General features: G+C 53.2%; 1 protein-coding gene across 8 annotated transcripts in view; it reads right to left on the bottom strand.

Annotated features, from left to right (window-relative positions):
* Positions 1 to 159: 159 nt before the first annotated feature.
* Positions 160 to 18,337, bottom strand: part of MAPT (microtubule associated protein tau) — a 133,788-nt gene continuing 115,610 nt past the window's right edge. For 5 of the 8 annotated variants that reach the window (XM_023196183.2, XM_023196175.2, XM_023196176.2 and 2 more), the window contains 4 exons: positions 16,075 to 16,167; positions 12,221 to 12,302; positions 9,889 to 10,001; positions 160 to 4,527 (listed from right to left, as the gene is read on the bottom strand). In XM_023196183.2, coding sequence (XP_023051951.2) covers positions 4,312 to 4,527; positions 9,889 to 10,001; positions 12,221 to 12,302; positions 16,075 to 16,167 — 504 coding nt within the window. In that variant the 3' untranslated portion in view covers positions 160 to 4,311. The remainder of the gene's footprint in view (positions 4,528 to 9,888; positions 10,002 to 12,220; positions 12,303 to 16,074; positions 16,168 to 18,337) is intronic. The other 3 variants (XM_023196178.2, XM_023196180.2, XM_023196182.2) reach the window with 1 other exon arrangement.

Raw genomic sequence — 18,337 nt, 5'->3', positions numbered from 1 at the left:
AGGGCCCCAGAGAGAGCTGTTAATCCTGATGTCCAGCTTTTAATAATATTGTCATTTCCTGTTCTGGGCTAAATTCTCTAAGGGTGAATGGGAGAGAACTTAAAAAATAGACATTGTATATCACTTTCTTGTCCTTGGAATCCATGAATGGAGACCTTATTTAATCAGAGTAATAACTTTATTTCCAAATTCACTTTTACGGCAACAGTCAGTGTAAATCATTTGTTAAAACACACAATACACTATATAGACATTCACAGACAGGAAGCTAAGCTAAGCTGATTTCATGTCCCTCCCCCCACCCTCACAATTACCGAAGAAATCATGGGACTTGCAAGTGCCAGAAATTGTCCTGCTCAACATGGCAAACTCATGGGGCTAAGTCTATTAGGAGGTGAGACTCTAGGCCAGTGCCTAGGGTAACCCTTTTCAAAGCTGAAGAGAAATCAGAAGTCTTACGAAGCCACAGGTCTGTAGATGGGACAAGCTGGTGATCACCTCTGCCCTCGCCCTGACCTCGTGGCTTTACTTGGAGCTCCAACAAAGATGAGGAGGGGGAAGTGAGTGATCTCAGCTGCCAGAAGCATAGGCTGTGTCTGGAGCCAATGTGAGAGATGACACAGAGGTGCCAACGGCTTAAAAGGAAGGATGCCTTAGGGAGTCTTAGGGAGGCATGATTGTGGGTTTAGGACCCCTGAAAGAGGGCAGCAGGCCAAAGCAACCAGCTGTCCATATTGCTACGCCTGCACCTGGCTGGGGAGGGAATGGGGAACTAGCCAGCTGCCTGGGAAAGGCTGTCAGTGGAAAAGAGAAACCCCAAGGGCCTCTAACCCCGTGGCTGCTCCCTCCCTTTAGCAAATGTGGTTGAAATCATGAAAAGGGTTACGAGGCAATTTAAGTGCTGCACCCCAAGATCTCCCTTTACCCATGTTAACTATCTTACACATTCCTCCCCCCTCCCCCCATAGCACAATAAGCAATAGCAAACAGGATACAGTCTCACCATTGAAGTCAATTTAAATGGAACTATTGATAAAGTGAGTCAACAGCTTGAAGGAGCCGGCATACATATCCTATCTAGCCCACCCACGGACACTGGCTCTGCAGGTGGGAGAAGTGAGGGGAGGGGAGGAGTGCCCAGCCCTGGGGGGATTGTCATTTGAGGTCACAAGCCAGTGTGCCTTTGCAATTTATCTGCCAGCACTGATCACCCTAAACCATGATCTTAGGCTGGCCCCAAGAGCCTGCCCCGCAAGGGGGAGACCCCAGAGCCTATCGTATAAGGCCCACAGTGCTGAAGAGCAGGGCACAAGAACTTCAGGAAGAGGAACCGAGGTACGTGAAAAATGCAGCCGAAACTGTTGGCAGTAATGAGGGGGGATGTCTCTAACCACCACCAAATCTCTACCCCACATTTCCTCCTTATTCTCAGATCCCTTATGAGAATTGCTGGGACTTGGCGAACAGCAGGGAGCCTCCTGGTGGAGCGTTCTGGGCCCAGAAACTTCTTGCGGGGAAAGCTCTAGCTGCACATGAAGTCGCCAGCCCCAGGGGATGCCCTGGATTTCTACTGCCAAGTCCCCCAGGGTTGCCTTTAACTGTACCCAAACCAGAAGTGGCAGAATTGAGCCTGAGGCTGCCGAGTTTCTTTAGGCAGCAATTTTTTGCAAAGGCGGCTTCCCTTCTCTCATGGCAGCAGATGGAGTTTGTGCAAGGCCAGTGGGCTGAGGTGCTCTGGTCAAGGCTTTGGGAACAGTGCCTCCCGACTTATCCTTCCTCAGGCAGGCAGCTCGGGCCTCTGGAGCAGATCCAGGATAGGCAATTCATCCCAATCCCTGCTGTGGTCGCAGGGCCCTTGGTGGGAGGCTGGGCTGCCCCTCCAGAGGGCGAGCTTGGAGAGGAACCCAGCCTGAGGGGTGGCTGAGGCTCATGGAGCTTCTGGGAGCTGCAGATCCCCCCAGCTGGCGCTGGCTTCCTTTTTCTTGTGATGCAGGAGTTGTAAGCCTCCCTTAGGACTGCTGTGGGACTTCGGGCTGTGACCAGAGAGAACCATCCTCGTGCCGCAAGCCAGACCAGCCACAAGACCTACTCTCTGCCCTGACACAGGGAGCCCCAAGGGGAAGCAGGGAAGGAGACATCATCGCTTCAGTCCTAATCCTGTGCTTCAGGCCTTCTTCACAGCTGAACGGCCTCCTTAGATGCCAGAATCTGGTCTCTGTTGGGTCCCGGATGCTGAGGAAAGCCTTTCAAACCTTGGGAGGCCCCAGCAGGGCGGCGCCACACGGGCCACACGCATCCCAGCGTGGAGGTGAGAGACACCTTGTGAGGGTGGGTTAGAAACCTCTTTACAAGCATTTCAAGATACATGCGTCCTTTTTTTTTTTTTTTTTTTTTTTTCTCCACTATCATAGTCACTCTGGTGAATCCAAGCATAAACAGACAAATCCAACTACAACGCAACAGGGTGCAGATGGGGAGGGCAGGGCAACATCTATGTATATGTTCAGCTGCTCCAGCAGAACAGACAGCATGGCTTCCAGCTGGGACTGGGGAGAAAGAACCATTTCGAAGGGGGTGTGTTCCCCTTTTTGGGGTGTGGAGGGCTGATTCTATGCAGGTGGAGCTGAGCAGCGGGCTGGGCTGTCTGGGAGTCTGGCAGCCACAAGCTGGGGTGGAAGTGGGCGACTGTGGGCCTGCCCTGGGTGCCTTGCCCGCCCATCCTGGTGCTGTCACCGACAGCCAGGACACCCAGCCTCCTGCTGCGGGCTCAGCACAGGAAGGGGCCAGGCCTTCTCGGGGGAAGGGGCTCTCTCTACGCCAACAAGGCAAAGACACCTAGGGAGACACCTAGAGTCATAGCTGAGCAGTGCCCTGGCTCACCTCTGCGATGGGAGGAGGAGGCAGGGCACCGCATCAGGTCATGAGATTCGTGGTGAGGGACCCAGTTGGATGAGTGGAACTGAGAGTGAGAGGCTGGGGTCCCACTCTTGTGCCTGGACTTTACCTTCCCTTAATTTCGCCCTCAGTATGGAGTAGGTGCCTCCCGCAGCCAACCAGGGTCATTACTGAGAAGGGGGGTGGTGAGGCTGAGAATTCGGACATTGTGATGTGATGAGGGGTATAGGCAGTGACTGGGTTCTCATGGCAGACAACAGCACAGTGGGGCAGACAGGGGTGACTGCAGTGGCCGTGGGAAGGACAGGGGGCTCGGGACCTGCCTCCCAGACCCCTGCACGCTCCAGAGATGCCGGTGGCCCAGGCTTGGAAACGGGTGGACGTCTCCCAAGAGGCACAAGTCCTTACAAAGAGAACTGGTTAGCCCTAAAGTCCCAGGTCTGCAAAGTGGCCAAAATCATGGCTGCAGTTCCAACCTTCAGAACTCAATAAAACAGGGTTTCTGTGGAGCAGAGAGAAGCCCCTCAGCTCAGGCCCCCTACCCTGCAGGGAGGGAGGAAGAGGCCAGCACCCTCCAACATCAAGGTCAGTCCTTTCCAAGGAGGTCATCCACGGGGTGCCACCCTCCCGCCAGCTTGCCTTCTCTTCTTACCCACCGTCCCTTCTCCCACAGGCTGCCCTGCAGAGGGTGGCACACCAACTTGCAGCAGGCCCTGGCCACCAAGGACAGGCAGCCGCTCAGTCTGAGACACGGCAGGTGGCGGAGGCCTTGGCCCTCCCAGTGGCGCGGAGGAGGGCATCTCCTCTCCGGCATGTGGCTTCCTCTCCCACTCCCCCTTCTCATCCTTCCCCTCCCCTCTGCCCACCCCCTGCCCTGGCCTCCCCCGTGGCCTCCCGCCCCACCCCCACCCGTCACACTCACACAAGGTTGACATCGTCTGCCTGTGGCTCCACAAACACACCAAGTTTCAAATCCTTTGTTGCTGCCGCTGCCTCTGTGACACCCCCACGACGGGGCCAGAGGCGGTGGGCACCCCCAGTCCCTTGCAATCCCCCCGAAGCAGTTTTCAGAGCCTCTCCTTCTCCCTCTTCTACATGGAGGGGGAAAAAAAAAGAATCAAAAGGAATTGCCCGAGGAAATGTTGGGTGTGGCCATGTTTTTGAATGTTTTTTAAAAAATATTTTATTATTAGCCCACCAATCAATTTGGAAAGATGCAATTTGCTCTTATTCCCATCACTGATTTTGAAGTCCCGAGCCAAAGCCGAGCGATAAAAGCAGGTTAAGTGATGAACCGATTCACCGAACTGCGAGGAGCAGCTGGGGGCAGAGGGCGGGGCCGGGTCATTATTCTTTTTTTTTCCACACTCTCACTCTCTCTTCTCTCCACGATTATCGACCGCCCCGGGGGCCTGATCACAAACCCTGCTTGGCCAGGGAGGCAGACACCTCGTCGGCTAGCGTGGCGAGCTGGGGCGAGTCTACCATGTCGATGCTGCCGGTGGAGGAGACATTGCTGAGGTGCCGTGGAGACGTGTCCCCAGACACCACCGGCGACTTGTACACGATTTCCGCCCCGTGGTCTGTCTTGGCTTTGGCGTTCTCGCGGAAGGTCAGCTTGTGGGTTTCAATCTGCGAGGAGAAGAGGAACGGAGGGACGGTGAGATGAAGTGCCAGAGAAAGACCAGCCCTGCCAGCTGCCCTGCCAGCCTGGCCCACAGTGCCAGGGACTGTTTTTTGTTTGTTTTTGAGACAGGGGCTTGCTCTATCACCCAGGCTAGCGTGAGGTGGTGCAATCTCACCTCGCTGCAGCCTCAACCTTCCAGGCTCAGGTGATTCTCCCACCTCGGCCTCCCGGGTAGCTGGGATTACAGGTGCATGCCACCACACCTGGCTAATATTTTGTGTTTTTAATAGAAACGGGGTTTCACTATGTTGCCCAGGCTGGTCTCGAACTCCTGGACGGAAGCAATCTGCCCGCCTCGGCCTCTCAGAGTGCTGCCATTACAGGCGTGAGCCACTGTGCCTGGTCAGAAGCTGTTGTTTTTATTGTCTTCCAATTCGTAATCCCTGTGCCCACTCCTCCTGACCCGCCTCCCAGGCACCCAGGTGCCCTCACTCCTCCCCTGACCCGCCTCCCAGACACCCAGGTGCCCTCACTCCTCCCCTGACCTGCCTCCCAGGCACCCAGGTGCCCTCCCCAGAGACAGTGATCATTTTCAGTTTCTTGTGTACCCTGCAGAGATACTCCACACATAAACAAACACATGTGTGAGTGTGTATGTACACAGGCTGCTTAGGATTCCGTCACCACGGATGTATCCAAAGGCGTCTACTCCTCTGTGGATGGATGCGTAGGCTGCTCCCACCTTTAGTGATTACAGGCAACGGTGTGTATGAACAACCTTGGATAAATAACCCTGAAGGAACATCATGTCACACACCTGTAAGTGTGTCCTAGAATTGGAGCTCTTAGGTCAAAAGGCATGTGCATTTTATTTTGATAGATACTGCCAGATTGCAAAGGAAAATGTGGAAGGAGAAGCTGGAGAAGATCAAGGATGTCTCCGAGAGCCACAGATGCCCAGACATGAGCCACACACATTCCTCCTGTTTGCCAGTGACTTGATGAGTTTGGAGGGGCAGCAACTGTGGGCAGCACTGGCAGGTGGGCCACAAAACATGACATGACAAAGGCCTTTTTATGTGTGGGTGGGTGGATGGGTGATTTAGGATGGAGTCTGTCTAGCAACTTATCTATCCATCTGTTATACATCTATCAATCAATCAATCAATCAATCAATCATCTACCTATCTTTCTACTTGCCCAGGCTGGCCTCAAATTCCTGGGCTCAAGCAATCTTCCCACCTTAACCTCCCGAGCAGCTGGGACTACAGGCTCATGCCACCGTGCCTGGCTGAAGCCCTTTTGAAAGTAGAGAAACACATGATCTAGCCAGGAGCCCCAAAGGATACCAGGAAACACAGAAGCAGAAAGCGTTCACTGGAGAAGTGAGCAGCGCACAGTAATTCCTGATGACCCTGAAGCGGCCGACAGGGTTATTCTCAGCCTTTGTTGGGTCCTAGGCTCTTTGAGCATCTGGTAAAGCCAAAAATATGTGTGCACATGTCCACCCACACTCAAACCCACACAGCCATTTTCCATATAATTGTAGGAGTCCATGGGTCCAGGCTGAAGGCCCCTATTGCAGCAGGCTTGAGTGGGCATAGAGAAAACCAGGCTCCCGTTTAAGCTAGATGCATATTTTGTTCATTTGCAGTCACTAGTTTGAAAAACAGATTGTTCTCTATTAGTGTATTTTCTTTTTCTTTTCTTTTTTTTTTTTTTAGACAAAGTTTCACTCTTGTCACCCAGGCTGGAGTGCAGTGGCGCAATCTCAGCTCACTGCAACCTCCACCTCCTGGGATCAAGCAATTCTGCCTCGGCCTCCCGAGTAGCTGGGATTACAGGTGTGCGCCACCACACCCAGCTAATTTTTGTATTTTTTGTAGAGACGGAGTTCTGCTGCATTGGCCAGGCTGGTGTCGAACTCCTGATTTCAGGTGATCTGCCTGCCTTGGCCTCCCAAAGTGCTGGGGTTACAGGCGTGAGCCACCATGCCTGGCCTGTTACTGTATTTTCTTGAAAGACCATTTAATACAGGCTTTGATAAAAATATTTATGTTAATGTTTTTTGAAGTGTTTTTTAAGAGAAAGGTGACATTCCTGGGAATGTCGAAAAATCCCCAAACTGAAAGGAACCCAGGAGGCTGGTGGTGTGCCCCACTGCTTGTTAGCAATTTTTCTCAACACACGGAAAACAGGGAACTAATGCTGCGGGGATCCCTGGGACCAGGATGGTGTTTTCTGAGTAGGGGCAGGGCCCTGCCCACCCTTCCTGAGCCATCACATGGACGAGTTGGAAACAGAAGGAGCCAAGAAGCCGAGACTCAGCATGGCTCTAACTCAGGTTCTTAGAGGACTGCAACGCACCAGGAACCTTCCAGAACATTGTTTTTTTTTGAGGTCTCACAACCACCCTGGGACGTAGGTACAGCATTTCCATTTCATCTTGCCGAAGGAGAAATTGAGGCTGAGAGGATTTGCAGATCTTGACTCTCCAAGCAGAGTCAAGCCCAGAGCTCTTTCTAACACAGAGAAGCTTCCAGAGACTGCAGGGGGCCTCCCTTCACCCAGGAAACCGCCAATGCCCATGCCCCTATCCCGACCCACTCAGTCAGACTGTGGGGATGGGGCCAGGCCCAGGTATCTTTAAAGCGCCCCAAGGCTGGGAGGCCCTGCCTTAGACCAGGGGAGGCCTGGGTGGTGGAAACAGCAGAGAAGCTTACTGCTTCCTCAGATAACTGGGCCCGGCCCCCACATCCCTTGAGGCGGGCAGCCTCCTGGTCCCTCCCTGTTTTCTCACTTTGGATAGTGACCCAGGCACTGAAAAGTATCCCTGTGTCCTGCATGGCACAACCTGAGAGCTCTCGGCCAGCTACGGGCCAGTGCCCTCGCCAGCCTCAGGGCCCGTCTGGAGGTGAGGTCTGCCCCAGGCCACCGTTTACAGCATCTGCGGCAAGACTGTATCAGCAAACACTTCTCACAAAACTACATTGTTAGATATTTATCACAAACACAAGATGAGGGTGCCCCTCTGTTCAGAACCAGATGCAGTGGCAAGAGGGGAGGGCAGAGACTGACCAGGGCAGGGGTCTCTCAGCTGCCACCTGAGTGGCCTAGTGAAAAGACAAGCTGGCTGCCACTTCCACCCAACTGGGCCACCTTGAGAAGCATACTTTCTCACGCTGAGTTGGGTCTCAGATCCTATACCCTTTCTGGGACGCCCCTGATACGGTTTGGCTGTGACCCCACCCAAATCTCATCTTGAATTATAGTTCCCACAATTCCTACATGTTGTGGGAGGGACCCGATGGGAGAGAATTGAATCATAGGGGCGGGTTTTCCCCGCCCCTATGTTCTCATGAGAGTGAGTAAGTCTCCCGAGATCTGATGGTTTTATAAAGGGGAGTTCCCCTGCACAAGCTCTCTTCTCTTGTCTGCCACCATGTGAGAACAAGCCTTTCACCTTCCACCACGATTGTGAGGCCTCCCCAGCCACGTGGAACTGTAACTCCATCAGACCTCTTTCTTTTGTAAATTGCCCAGTATCGGGTATGTCTTCATCGGCAGCATGAAAATGGACTAATACAATCCTTTTCCCTCCACCACTCCCCAGTCAGCTCCTGGGAGACCCTGAAGGTTGGAAAGTGAGCCACTCCCAGAACTTCAGGCTGGGTGTGGGCAGGAAACCCCAGAGGGTGCTTGGCTGCGCTTCTGCAGAAGAGAAGCAGCAGCTACCAGACCGCATCCTGTGCGAGGCCTAGACAGATCTCACTTAGCTCCACACACACCCTCACTGCACAGACACCCACAGCAAGACCTGGAGACCAGAAACTGCTGGGGACACCAAGGCCCCAGGAGCCTCGTGTGGACACTTCCACAACAGGCAGGCAGAGGCTTTCCTGAAATCAGGATCTCAGCATCATTGTTTTGCTCTAAGTGCCTAGTAACCCATTTAGAAAATTAGGTTATGTTCCCATGTGTTCTTGGTGCGCCACAGGTGACTGGGGATGTCCACTTCCTTTTTTAGTTGTCTGCAAACATCAGGGCCTAGGACAGTGGTTCTCATTTTTTTTTTTTTTTTTTTTTTTTTTTGAGATGGAGTCTCACTCTGTTCCACAGGCTGGAGTGCAGTGGCACGATCTTGGCTCACTACAACCTCTGCCACCCGGGTTCAAGCGATTCTCATGCCTCAGCCTCCCAAGTAGCTGGGATTATAGGCAGGCACCACCACACCCAGCCAGCTTTTGTATTTTTAGTAGAGATGGGGTTTTACCATGTTGGCCAGGCTGGTCTTGAACTCCTGACCTCAAACCATCTGCCCGCCTTGGCCTCCCAAGGTGCTGGGGTTACAGGCATGAGCCACCGCACCCAGCTAGTTCTCACTTTTGACTGCACTAAAGAATCACCTGGGAGCTTTAAAAACTGCAGCCACTTACACCAAGTGCTGTGGCTCACACCTGTAATCCCAGCACCTTGGGAGGCTGAGGTGGGCATATTGCTTGACCTCAGGAGTTCAAGACCAGCCTGGGCAACATGGCAAAACCTCAACTCCACAGGAAATACAAAATATTTAGCTGGGCATAGTGGCAGGTACCTGTAGTTCCAGCTACTTGGGAGGCTGAGGTGGGAGGATCACCTGACCCAGGGAGGTAGAGGCTGCAGTGAGCTGAGATCATGCTAATGCACTCCAGCCTGGATGACAGAGGGAGAATGATATGGGTTGGCTGTGTCCCCACCCAAATCTCATCTTGAATTGTGGTTCCCATGATTCCATGTGTCATGGGAGGGACCCAGGGGGAGGTAAAGGCAGGTCTTTCCCATGCTGTTCTCATGATAGTGAATAAGTCTCATGAGGTCTGATGGTTTTATAAATGGGAGTTGCCCTGCACACGCTCTCTTGCCTGCTGCCATGTAAGAGATGCCTTTGCTTCTCCTTTGCTTTCCACCATGATTTTGAGGCCTCCCCAGCCATGTGGAACTGTGAGTCCATTAAACCTCTTTCCTTTATAAATTACATAGTCTTGGGTATGTCTTTATTAGCAGTGTGAGAATGGACTAATACGGAGACCCTGCCTCAAATACATAAAAATAAATAAAAACAAAAACTCCAGCAACCGAGCTGCACCTGAGACCGGTCAGTCAGCCTCTCCAGGTTGGAGCCCAGCTGTGAAATGTGCTAAAGCTCCTGGTGCAGGTGATTGAGACAGGCAGTCGAGACCCACTGGATGCTGCTGAGGGCCCACATGCAGCCAGTCAACACAGAAGCCTCTGTTTTCCTCCTCTGGGAACTGGACCAGTCTTTGTCCACTCGACTTGATTAATGCCCATACCCAAGTGCAGCATCCAACCCGCCCTGCCCCCTTTACCTTTTTATTTCCTCCGCCAGGGACATGGGTGATATTGTCCAGGGACCCGATCTTCGACTGCACTCTGTCTTTGAAGTCCAGCTTCTCAGATTTTACTTCCACCTGGCCACCTCCTAGAACACAACACACACAAGAGCATCTTGCCATCATCTTCCGCAGTTTCATGGACTTAGCACACATTACATGAGGTCTGCGGTCTACAGGGCAAAGTGCCAGGGGCTGCTGGGGCACAGCAAAAATTAGATCGGGTGCCACTGCTCTGGAGGGAAGAAGACAGTGACGGGACTTCCAGGTTTGCAGCAGGACTTGAACCAGGGCCAACCAAGTGGTTCCAAGTAGACACCAGCCTTTAGAAGTAGGTAAGACTTTCCTTTAGAATGCTGTTTGGATACAAGTAAGTCCTTGCAAAGTGCTTGAAAATAGTTTGCTTCATCTATCTAATCAAAGTGTGCATCAAATATTAACACAATAAACTCTTCCTCTTGAGATACTGCAAAGGTAAATGACAGCTCAACCCAGGAGAAATTATTCTAAATTATACATTGGTTGGCTTCCAGTAAGTCAAGTATTTTTTTATTTTATTTTTTCTTTGAGACGGAGTCTCGCTCTGTTGCCCAGGCTGGAGTGCAGTGGCGCAATCTTGGCTCACTGCAAGCTCCGCCTCCCGGGTTCATGCCATTCTCCTGCCTCAGCCTCCCAAGTAGCTGGGACTACAGGCGCCCGCCACCATGCCCGGCTAATTTTTTGTATTTTTAGTAGAGATGGGGTTTCACCGGGTTAGCCAGGATGGTCTCGATCTCCTGACCTCGTGATCCGCCCACCTCAGCCTCCCAAAGTGCTGGGATTACAGGCGTGAGCCACCGCGCCCGGCCCAGAGCATCATTTTCTGTTTAAACAAAGTCACAGAGGGGACATGGCAGTGATCCAGGGTTCCTGTGCTGTAGCTGCTGCCGGTGGTGAAGTGTCCCCCATGTTGGCTGGGGACCAAGCTCATACATCCATATAGCTGCACCTCAAGCCTGAGAGGCCCTGTGGACAGCTTGCTGGGAGAATTACGGGTTAGGGCGTAAGGCCGGCATCTCGCCTCCCTCTTCACCTTGAAAAATTTTGTTTTAAAAATGTTTGTGGGTACATAGTAGGTATATATATTTATGGGGTTCATGAGATGTTTTGATGCAGACACACAATGTGTAATAATCACATCATGGAAAATGGGGTATCCATACCCGCAAACATTTGTCCTTCGTGTTACAAACAATCCATTTATATTCTTTTAGTTATTTTTATTTTTATTTTTGAGACAGAGTTTCGCTCTGTCACCTAGGCTGGAGTGTAGTGGCAAGATCTTGGCTCACTGCAACCTCTGCCTCCCAGGTTCAAGTGATTCTCCTGCCTCAGCCTCTCGAGTAGCTGGGATTACGGGTGCCTGCTGCCACGCCCAGCTAATTTTTGTATTTTTAGTAGAGATGGGGTTTCACCATGTTGGTCAGGCTGGTCTCAAATGCCCACCTCGGCCTCCCAAAGTGCTGGGAGTACAGACGTAAGCCAGTGCATCTGGCTATCTTTTAGTTATTTTTAAATGTACAATTAAACTATTATTGACTATAGTCACCCTGTTGCACTATCAAATACTAGGTCTTATTCTATTTTTTTTGTACCCATTAACCATCCCCCCACCATCCCCTCACCACCTTCCCAGCCTCTCATAATCATCCTTCTATTCTCCATCTCCTGGATCCCACAAAGAAGCGAGAACATGTGTTTTTTTTTTTTTTTTTTTTTTTTTTTTTGAGACGGAGTCTCGCTCTGTCACCCAGGCTGGAGTGCAGTGGCGCCATCTCAGCTCACTACAAGCTCTGCCTCCTGGGTTCACGCCATTCTCCTGCCTCAGCCTTCTGAGTAGCTGGGACTACAGGCGCCCGCCACCATGCCCGGCTAGTTTTTGTATTTTTAGTACAGACGGGGTTTCACCGTGTTAGCCAGGATGGTCTCGATCTCCTGACCTCGTGATCCTCCTGCCTTGGCCTCCCAAAGTGCTGGGATTACAGGTGTGAGCCACCGCGCCCGGCCAAGAACATGTGCTTTCTTTCTGCGCCTGCCTTATTTGACTTCATCCCGCCTCACCTTGTCTTGGCCAGCACGGCCTGGGCAGGAGCGAGCTGGAGCCACCACGCCTCCTGGGCTCCCGCAAGTTCCACACTCAACTCTCCTTGACGGTCTACCCAACAAATCCTTTCCAGCCCCTTCCGAAGTCTGGGGCAGTTCCAGCCTCACCAGGACTCCTCCACCACATGCACCTTCCCATCCCAACCCTCGCCTTCCACAGGGCTACCTGGTTTATGATGGATGTTGCCTAATGAGCCACACTTGGAGGTCACCTTGCTCAGGTCAACTGGTTTGTAGACTATTTGCACCTGGAGATGAGAGAGGAGCAAGAAGAGGAGAGGCAGAGAGAGAAGACAGAGAGACAGAGGATAAAATGGGATCATTTTATTAAGGGTGTAATGCAGTGAGAAGCAGCTGTGTGAGCCCAGGCCCTGACTGGACAGCGGTTCCCAGCTGCCATGAAGAGTGCACCCTATTCAGGGTGGAAAAATGTGTTGTCGAAATTCTGCCAACCCTGCCCCAGGGGAGCTGGGGACTGTGGGATTGGAGTGTCTTCAATCCCTGCAGAACAAGAGAGCCTCTGGGAAAAACAGGGACCCGTTGTCATTGTGCAAGGCCCAGACATTTGCTCAGCAAAGGTTTAAGGGTAAAAAAGTCACTCCTTTTCCTAACATGAAATTGACAGATCACAATCAGACATGAAGAAAAAAGTGATCAATATGATGAGTATGCACAGCATCTGAAAAATCCTGCTGGAAAGGCAGGAGTGCGGGATCTGCTGGGCCTCAAAGAGGGGAGGCGCTGTGAGGGTCGATGTGGGGGCTTTATTCCAGGAAAAGCTTCCACGGACAGCACTAGAGCAAAGACGGTCAGTAAGCAGGACCCAGCGGAGTTCAGCAGCTTGGACGTGAGAGCCAGCGGGCACCTGCACACTCAGTGTCCTGGGCATTCCTGTCTTTAGCAACAGGAGCAAAGCAACACCAACAGGGTGGGTAGGCGGCACAGCAGAAACCAACAGATTGAATGTCTCAGCAAGCTCGAGCGGACACAGACACACATGGGGAGGCCTGTGGGATCCAGGGCACCGCTCCCTCAGGGAATGACAGTCCTGAGCTGCCAGCTGATCTCAGTCCAAGAGCCAGCTCCCCTGGAGGGCACCCTGTGGGGACTCCGAGTGGCAGACAGATAGGTCCCCTGGAGGCAGGCATCTATGAAGCCGTGGCTGTGTGGGGCCTGTGGGGCGGGTCACTGACTGACATTCCTGGAGTCCCCAGGGCCTCCAGCAGTGGCCTTGTGTGGGTCCCCTGAGGGTGCAGCCACCTCCCACCTATCAGTCAGTTCCCCAGGAAGCCCTGCCCTGGAGCTGCCTGGGAGACAGCTGGCTTCATGGCTGAAGATGGTTTATCAAAGCCACCAAAAAACAAGGTGCAATGGGGGCAGTGGTTTCTGCTTCTACTTAGGTCTAAACTGGAAACATCCCAAATTATGTTAATGTCAGCTGGCATGCGCTCTGTATGGATGGGGAGTTAACTGGGGCAGAGATGGCTGAGGCCCATGTGTGTCAGGGCGGACATGATCTGTGGCAAGGACGTGGGGGCAGGGAGGATGGACGATGCACGGCCTGGGTTGGAGAGAGCTGTGCTCTGAGGCCGGCGCCGAGGGGGTGGACCGGGGCTGAGGGAGGTGGAAGGACGTGCTGGTATGACCAGGGACTCCTTCCCTCTTCCCTCTTCCCTCTGGCCTTGGTGAGGTAACTCGTGAGAGGGGGAGGGGGGCTGGGACAGGGACCAGGGAACGGCCAGATAGGAGAGGAGTGGATGGCAGGGGGGAGCCAGGGCGGTGGTCAAGATACCTGGAGGCCAGGGAGGGGGACGGCAGGTCCTGCAGAACTTCCAGGGCCCAGCCAGAGGAAGAAGGGTCCCAAGTGGAGAAGGAGCAGGGCCAACCCGCTGGGAAGGGCCCCCAGGCTGGGGAGAGACTAGGGCCGCCTAGCCCCAGCCGCCGCCAGGGATCCAGTGCCCCCATGCCAGGGGCTGGCATCTCTTCTCACCAGGAGAAAGGCTTCCTGTGAAGGTGCTCAGAGGGTGGTGTTCAGCCCTGGCTCTCTGCCAGGTCACAGGCTAGCCCACAGATGAGCACATCGCGGGTCACATGCTAGCCCGCAGACGAGCACAGCGTAGGACACACGGGCGGGCCCCAGGGAGGTCCCGGATGTCCTGGGCACTGGAGCGCCTTTGGGCATCAGCTACCAGAGGGGTTGGCCACGCAGCCCATGCGTGCTCTCTCCCCAGCTCCGCCTCAGCAGCGCAGTCTCCACCAGGCCACCAGACTCGACTTCAACCAGAAAGCACATGGCCTTCCTCCTCTGGCCGAGCCCACTTCGAGGAAGCCAGAGAACCAGGATCAAAGCTCAAATAGCTGAAAACAGCAATCCCAGGAACAAGGACCTGGGCAGGGGTGGGGGCGGCACACACCTCTTTTGTCCCCTCACAGCAGACAAACTGGGGCGACAGGAGAGCAGGGCGTGGGAGACAGAGGAGACACTTAGCAGACACTGGTGAGGAAGCGTTAGTAAGCCCCATGCAGCAGCCGCAGGGCAAGCGCTTGCTACTTGTGGGACTCAAGGGGCCTCAGGGCAGAAGCCAGGATCCAGGTGCTCAGTGCAGAAAGCAGCAGCACATTGCAAGAATAAACCCTCTGGGCTGGATGCGGGTGGCTGCCCCAGGCCAGGCATTTTCCGGAGACAGCCCGCCCCGGAGCCACAGCAGTGTCCTGGTACTGCCAGCCAGGGTCAGGTGATTGCTCTCAAAAATCAACGCCTCCCTTGGGGTGGACCTCGAGGGTCTCATACCTCCAGCTCCCCAGGGTGTTAACAGTTTGCTTTCAGCTCACCAAGACTGCTGGTGGGAGAGGAGCCTCTGGTGCCCTGTGGACATAGACCGGCCAGGGGGTGATGAAGCCTCAGCTCAGCGGGTGAGTCAGTGGGACTTGAGGATCTGAGTCCTGAATCTCACCAGGGACATTTAGAGGAAGCCAAATCTATTTATTTTAAAATTATTATACCATTGTTTTTTGAGACAAAGTCTCACTCTGTTGCCTCAGTTGTGCAGTGGCGCGATCACGGCTCCTTACAACCTCCACCTCCCGGACTCAGGTGATCCTCCCACCTCAGCCTCCCAACTAGCTGGGACTACAGGTGCACACCACCATACCTGGGTAATTTTAATTTTTTTTTGTAGAGACAGGGGTCTCACTGTTGCCCAGGCTGGACTTGAACTCCTGGGCTCCAGCGAACCTCCCATCTTGGTCTCCTAAAGTGCTGGGATTACAGGCATGAGCCACCGCTCCTGGCCAGAGGCAGCCAAATCTAAAAGGGCCAAAAGCAGCATTTCTCTGCCACACCTCAGCGCTGGGCAGAGGGACCTGTCACACTTCGGTTTGGCTCTTTGCGTCTGGAGTCTCTGCCAGAGGGTGGTGCAGGCTGAGCATACGTGCTTAGGAATTGGAGGCTTAGGAATCCGCGCCTGCCTTGAACACATAGGAAGCGCAGCTGAGCAGGAAGGTAAGACCTTGGTGTCCACTCATCAGAACAAACGGGTCACCTGTCCACAGTGGAGCCAGTCAATGTCAACCTGCCCAGGTGTCGGGGGAGGAGGCGGCAGCCCAGTCTCAGGTGCCACCACCTTCGGCCCAACTTTCAATGGGCTATGGGGCTCCTGGGGACAGGGCTGGGTGTGAGTGGAGGGAGACCTTGACGGGTATTCTCAGCTTCCCAGTCCGGGGCTGGAGAGAGGGTCCGTCATCCGCCCTGTTCTGTACGCGCAGCCTGCACGGTACGGTCTAGGAGACCCAGAAATGCTGGGACACCCCCTCCTAGAACATGAGGAGGGGGCTTCTGGGAACAGTTGACTGTGTGAGGGAATGTGGGGAGCCGGGCTACATTCACCCGGGGGGCGCAGCCAGATCCTGAGAGCCCAAGAAGGATTTATTCTATGCAGTGTTTCGCAAGTGTATGCACTCACGCCACTTCCTAAAAATTCAAGCCACAGCACGGCGCATGGGACGTGTGAAGGTACTCACACTGCCGCCTCCTGGGACGTGTTTGATATTATCCTTTGAGCCACACTTGGACTGGACGTTGCTAAGATCCAGCTTCTTATTAATTATCTGCACCTTTGATAGCCAGAAAAAAGGATGAGTGACACGTCACCCTGGACCCGCCTGCTTGCTCGCAAGGATGCCTCCACTTTCGGACTTGGCAGAGGCAGTCTGGGGAGTGGCGGGAGACTGAGTCACACCCCAGCGGAGCTGAAGGGACAGAGAGAGGGCTGCCCCGAAGGCATCCCAGAACTGTGAGTGACTCCCCGCAGGCTTTACGAAGCTGGGATTGCAGGTCCTCAGGGGCAGGGACTCACTTCACAAAAGGATGGCATCGTCAGGCCTGAACCCCAGAGGGGAGCGTTCACCAGCCTGGGGTCAGTGAAAAACGTGTTAGGCCACACTGATGAGTGAGTAACAGGCAGTTTCCCGGCATCTCCACTCGCACCTGGCTAGACCCACCGGAACATTCCCAGAGAACTTCCTGCCGCTGTTCTCAAGCCTGTCGGGCATCGCAATCACCTGTGGATTTTTAAAATCTCAGACCCCAGCCCTAACCTAGAATTCAAATCTGGAGGCGTCTTTCCGTCCCTCTAGTTTTGAAAAGTTCCCCTGGTGATTCTGACACACAGCCAGGTTTGAGAAGCCCTGACCCTGCAGGCAGGACACAGGCCACTTTGCGGGGAAGACAAATGCGGGGTGTCCCCTCTGTAAGAGGGCTCTGTCCCTGCAAGGGGGCAGTGCCTTCTTCTTCCATCCACCCACCAGCCCCCTCCCACCCACAGTGCCACCAGGTGCGTAACGGAAGCTGAGCAAATGCTTCCGTGGGACTTTTCTCAGCTATTCCATAAGCAGGGGTGGCCTGGATGGGTCTCCCACGACTGCATTTCTGGAAGGTCCTTTCTGTAGACACCCGGGAGGTATGAAAAATCAGCGTTTTGATGAGAAATGATTTTACCAATTTGCCTAAAAACTATGAAATAGAAAACCATGGTTTAGGGAGTTGGAAAAACTTGACATTTTATCCGCCAGATCAGTGAGAACGTCCTCCTCACCCAGTGACCTTTCCCTCAGGAACTCTGCAAACTGTGTTTTTTTTTTTCTTTGTGAGACAGGGTCTCACTTTGTCCCCCAGGCTGGAGTGCAGTGACACCATCACGGCACACTGCAGCCTCGACCTCCCTGGACTCAAGGGATTCTCCTACTTCAGCCTCCCAAGTAGCTGGGACCACAGGCACATGCCACCACACCTGGCAAATTTTTTGTATTTTTTGTAGAGATGAGGTCACGCTATGTTGTCCAGGATGGTCTGAAACTCCTGGGCTCAAGCAATCAGCCCACCTCGGCTTCCCAAAGTGCTGGGATTACAAGCCTGAGCCACCGCGCCTGTAATCTCAGCACTTTGGTTTTTATTCATCTCAGATGTAAATAATTGCCAGGTGGAGATCCCAGTGAAGGACCAGCCATGCCAAGGCGGTTTCTGAAATCTTGAAAATGGCACCAAGAGCTCAGTGGCTCTTTTGAGAATGCTGGGTGGAGACCACTGCCCTGGAGGCCCCATCAGCCTGGGCTGTCAGGTCTGGGATTGGGACTCCAGCCTGGCTTCTGGTTCATCCCGTTTTTTTTCCCCTTAATTTTACTTGTCTGAATCTTCAATATGAATCAATATCTAACTCATCTCTTCATAATCTTTTATATTCCTTCAAACAGACTATGTATTTTTATTAGAAAATATAACAATTTTGGCCGGGCGCGGTGGCTCAAGCCTGTAATCCCAGCACTTTGGGAGGCCGAGACGGGTGGATCACGAGGTCAGGACAGCGAGACCATCCTGGCTAACCCGGTGAAACCCCGTCTCTACTAAAAAATACAAAAAACTAGTCGGGCGAGGTGGCGGGCACCTGTAGTCCCAGCTACTCGGGAGGCTGAGGCAGGAGAATGGTGTAAACCCGGGAGGCGGAGCTTGCAGTGAGCTGAGATCCGGCCACTGCACTCCAGCCTGGGCGACAGAGCGAGACTCCGTCTCAAAAAAAAAAAAAAAAAAAAAGAAAATATAACAATTTTAAAAAACAAAGCTCATCAAAGCAAAAACAAAACCGTTTTCTTACCACCCTAACACAATCAGGATTGCATTTTTTATATTTCCTTTAAGTCTCGCTTAGGTATAACCATCCCTGTGTACCTAAACTTGGGAGAATTACTGTGCACATGCAATTTTGTATCTTGCTCTAAGAAGTGATATCAT

Source organism: Piliocolobus tephrosceles, chromosome 16 (genome assembly GCF_002776525.5).
Source record: "Piliocolobus tephrosceles isolate RC106 chromosome 16, ASM277652v3, whole genome shotgun sequence".
NCBI lineage: Eukaryota > Metazoa > Chordata > Mammalia > Primates > Cercopithecidae > Piliocolobus > Piliocolobus tephrosceles.
The sequence above is the reverse complement of the archived record's forward strand: the minus strand, read 5'-3'. Positions and strand labels throughout refer to the sequence as shown.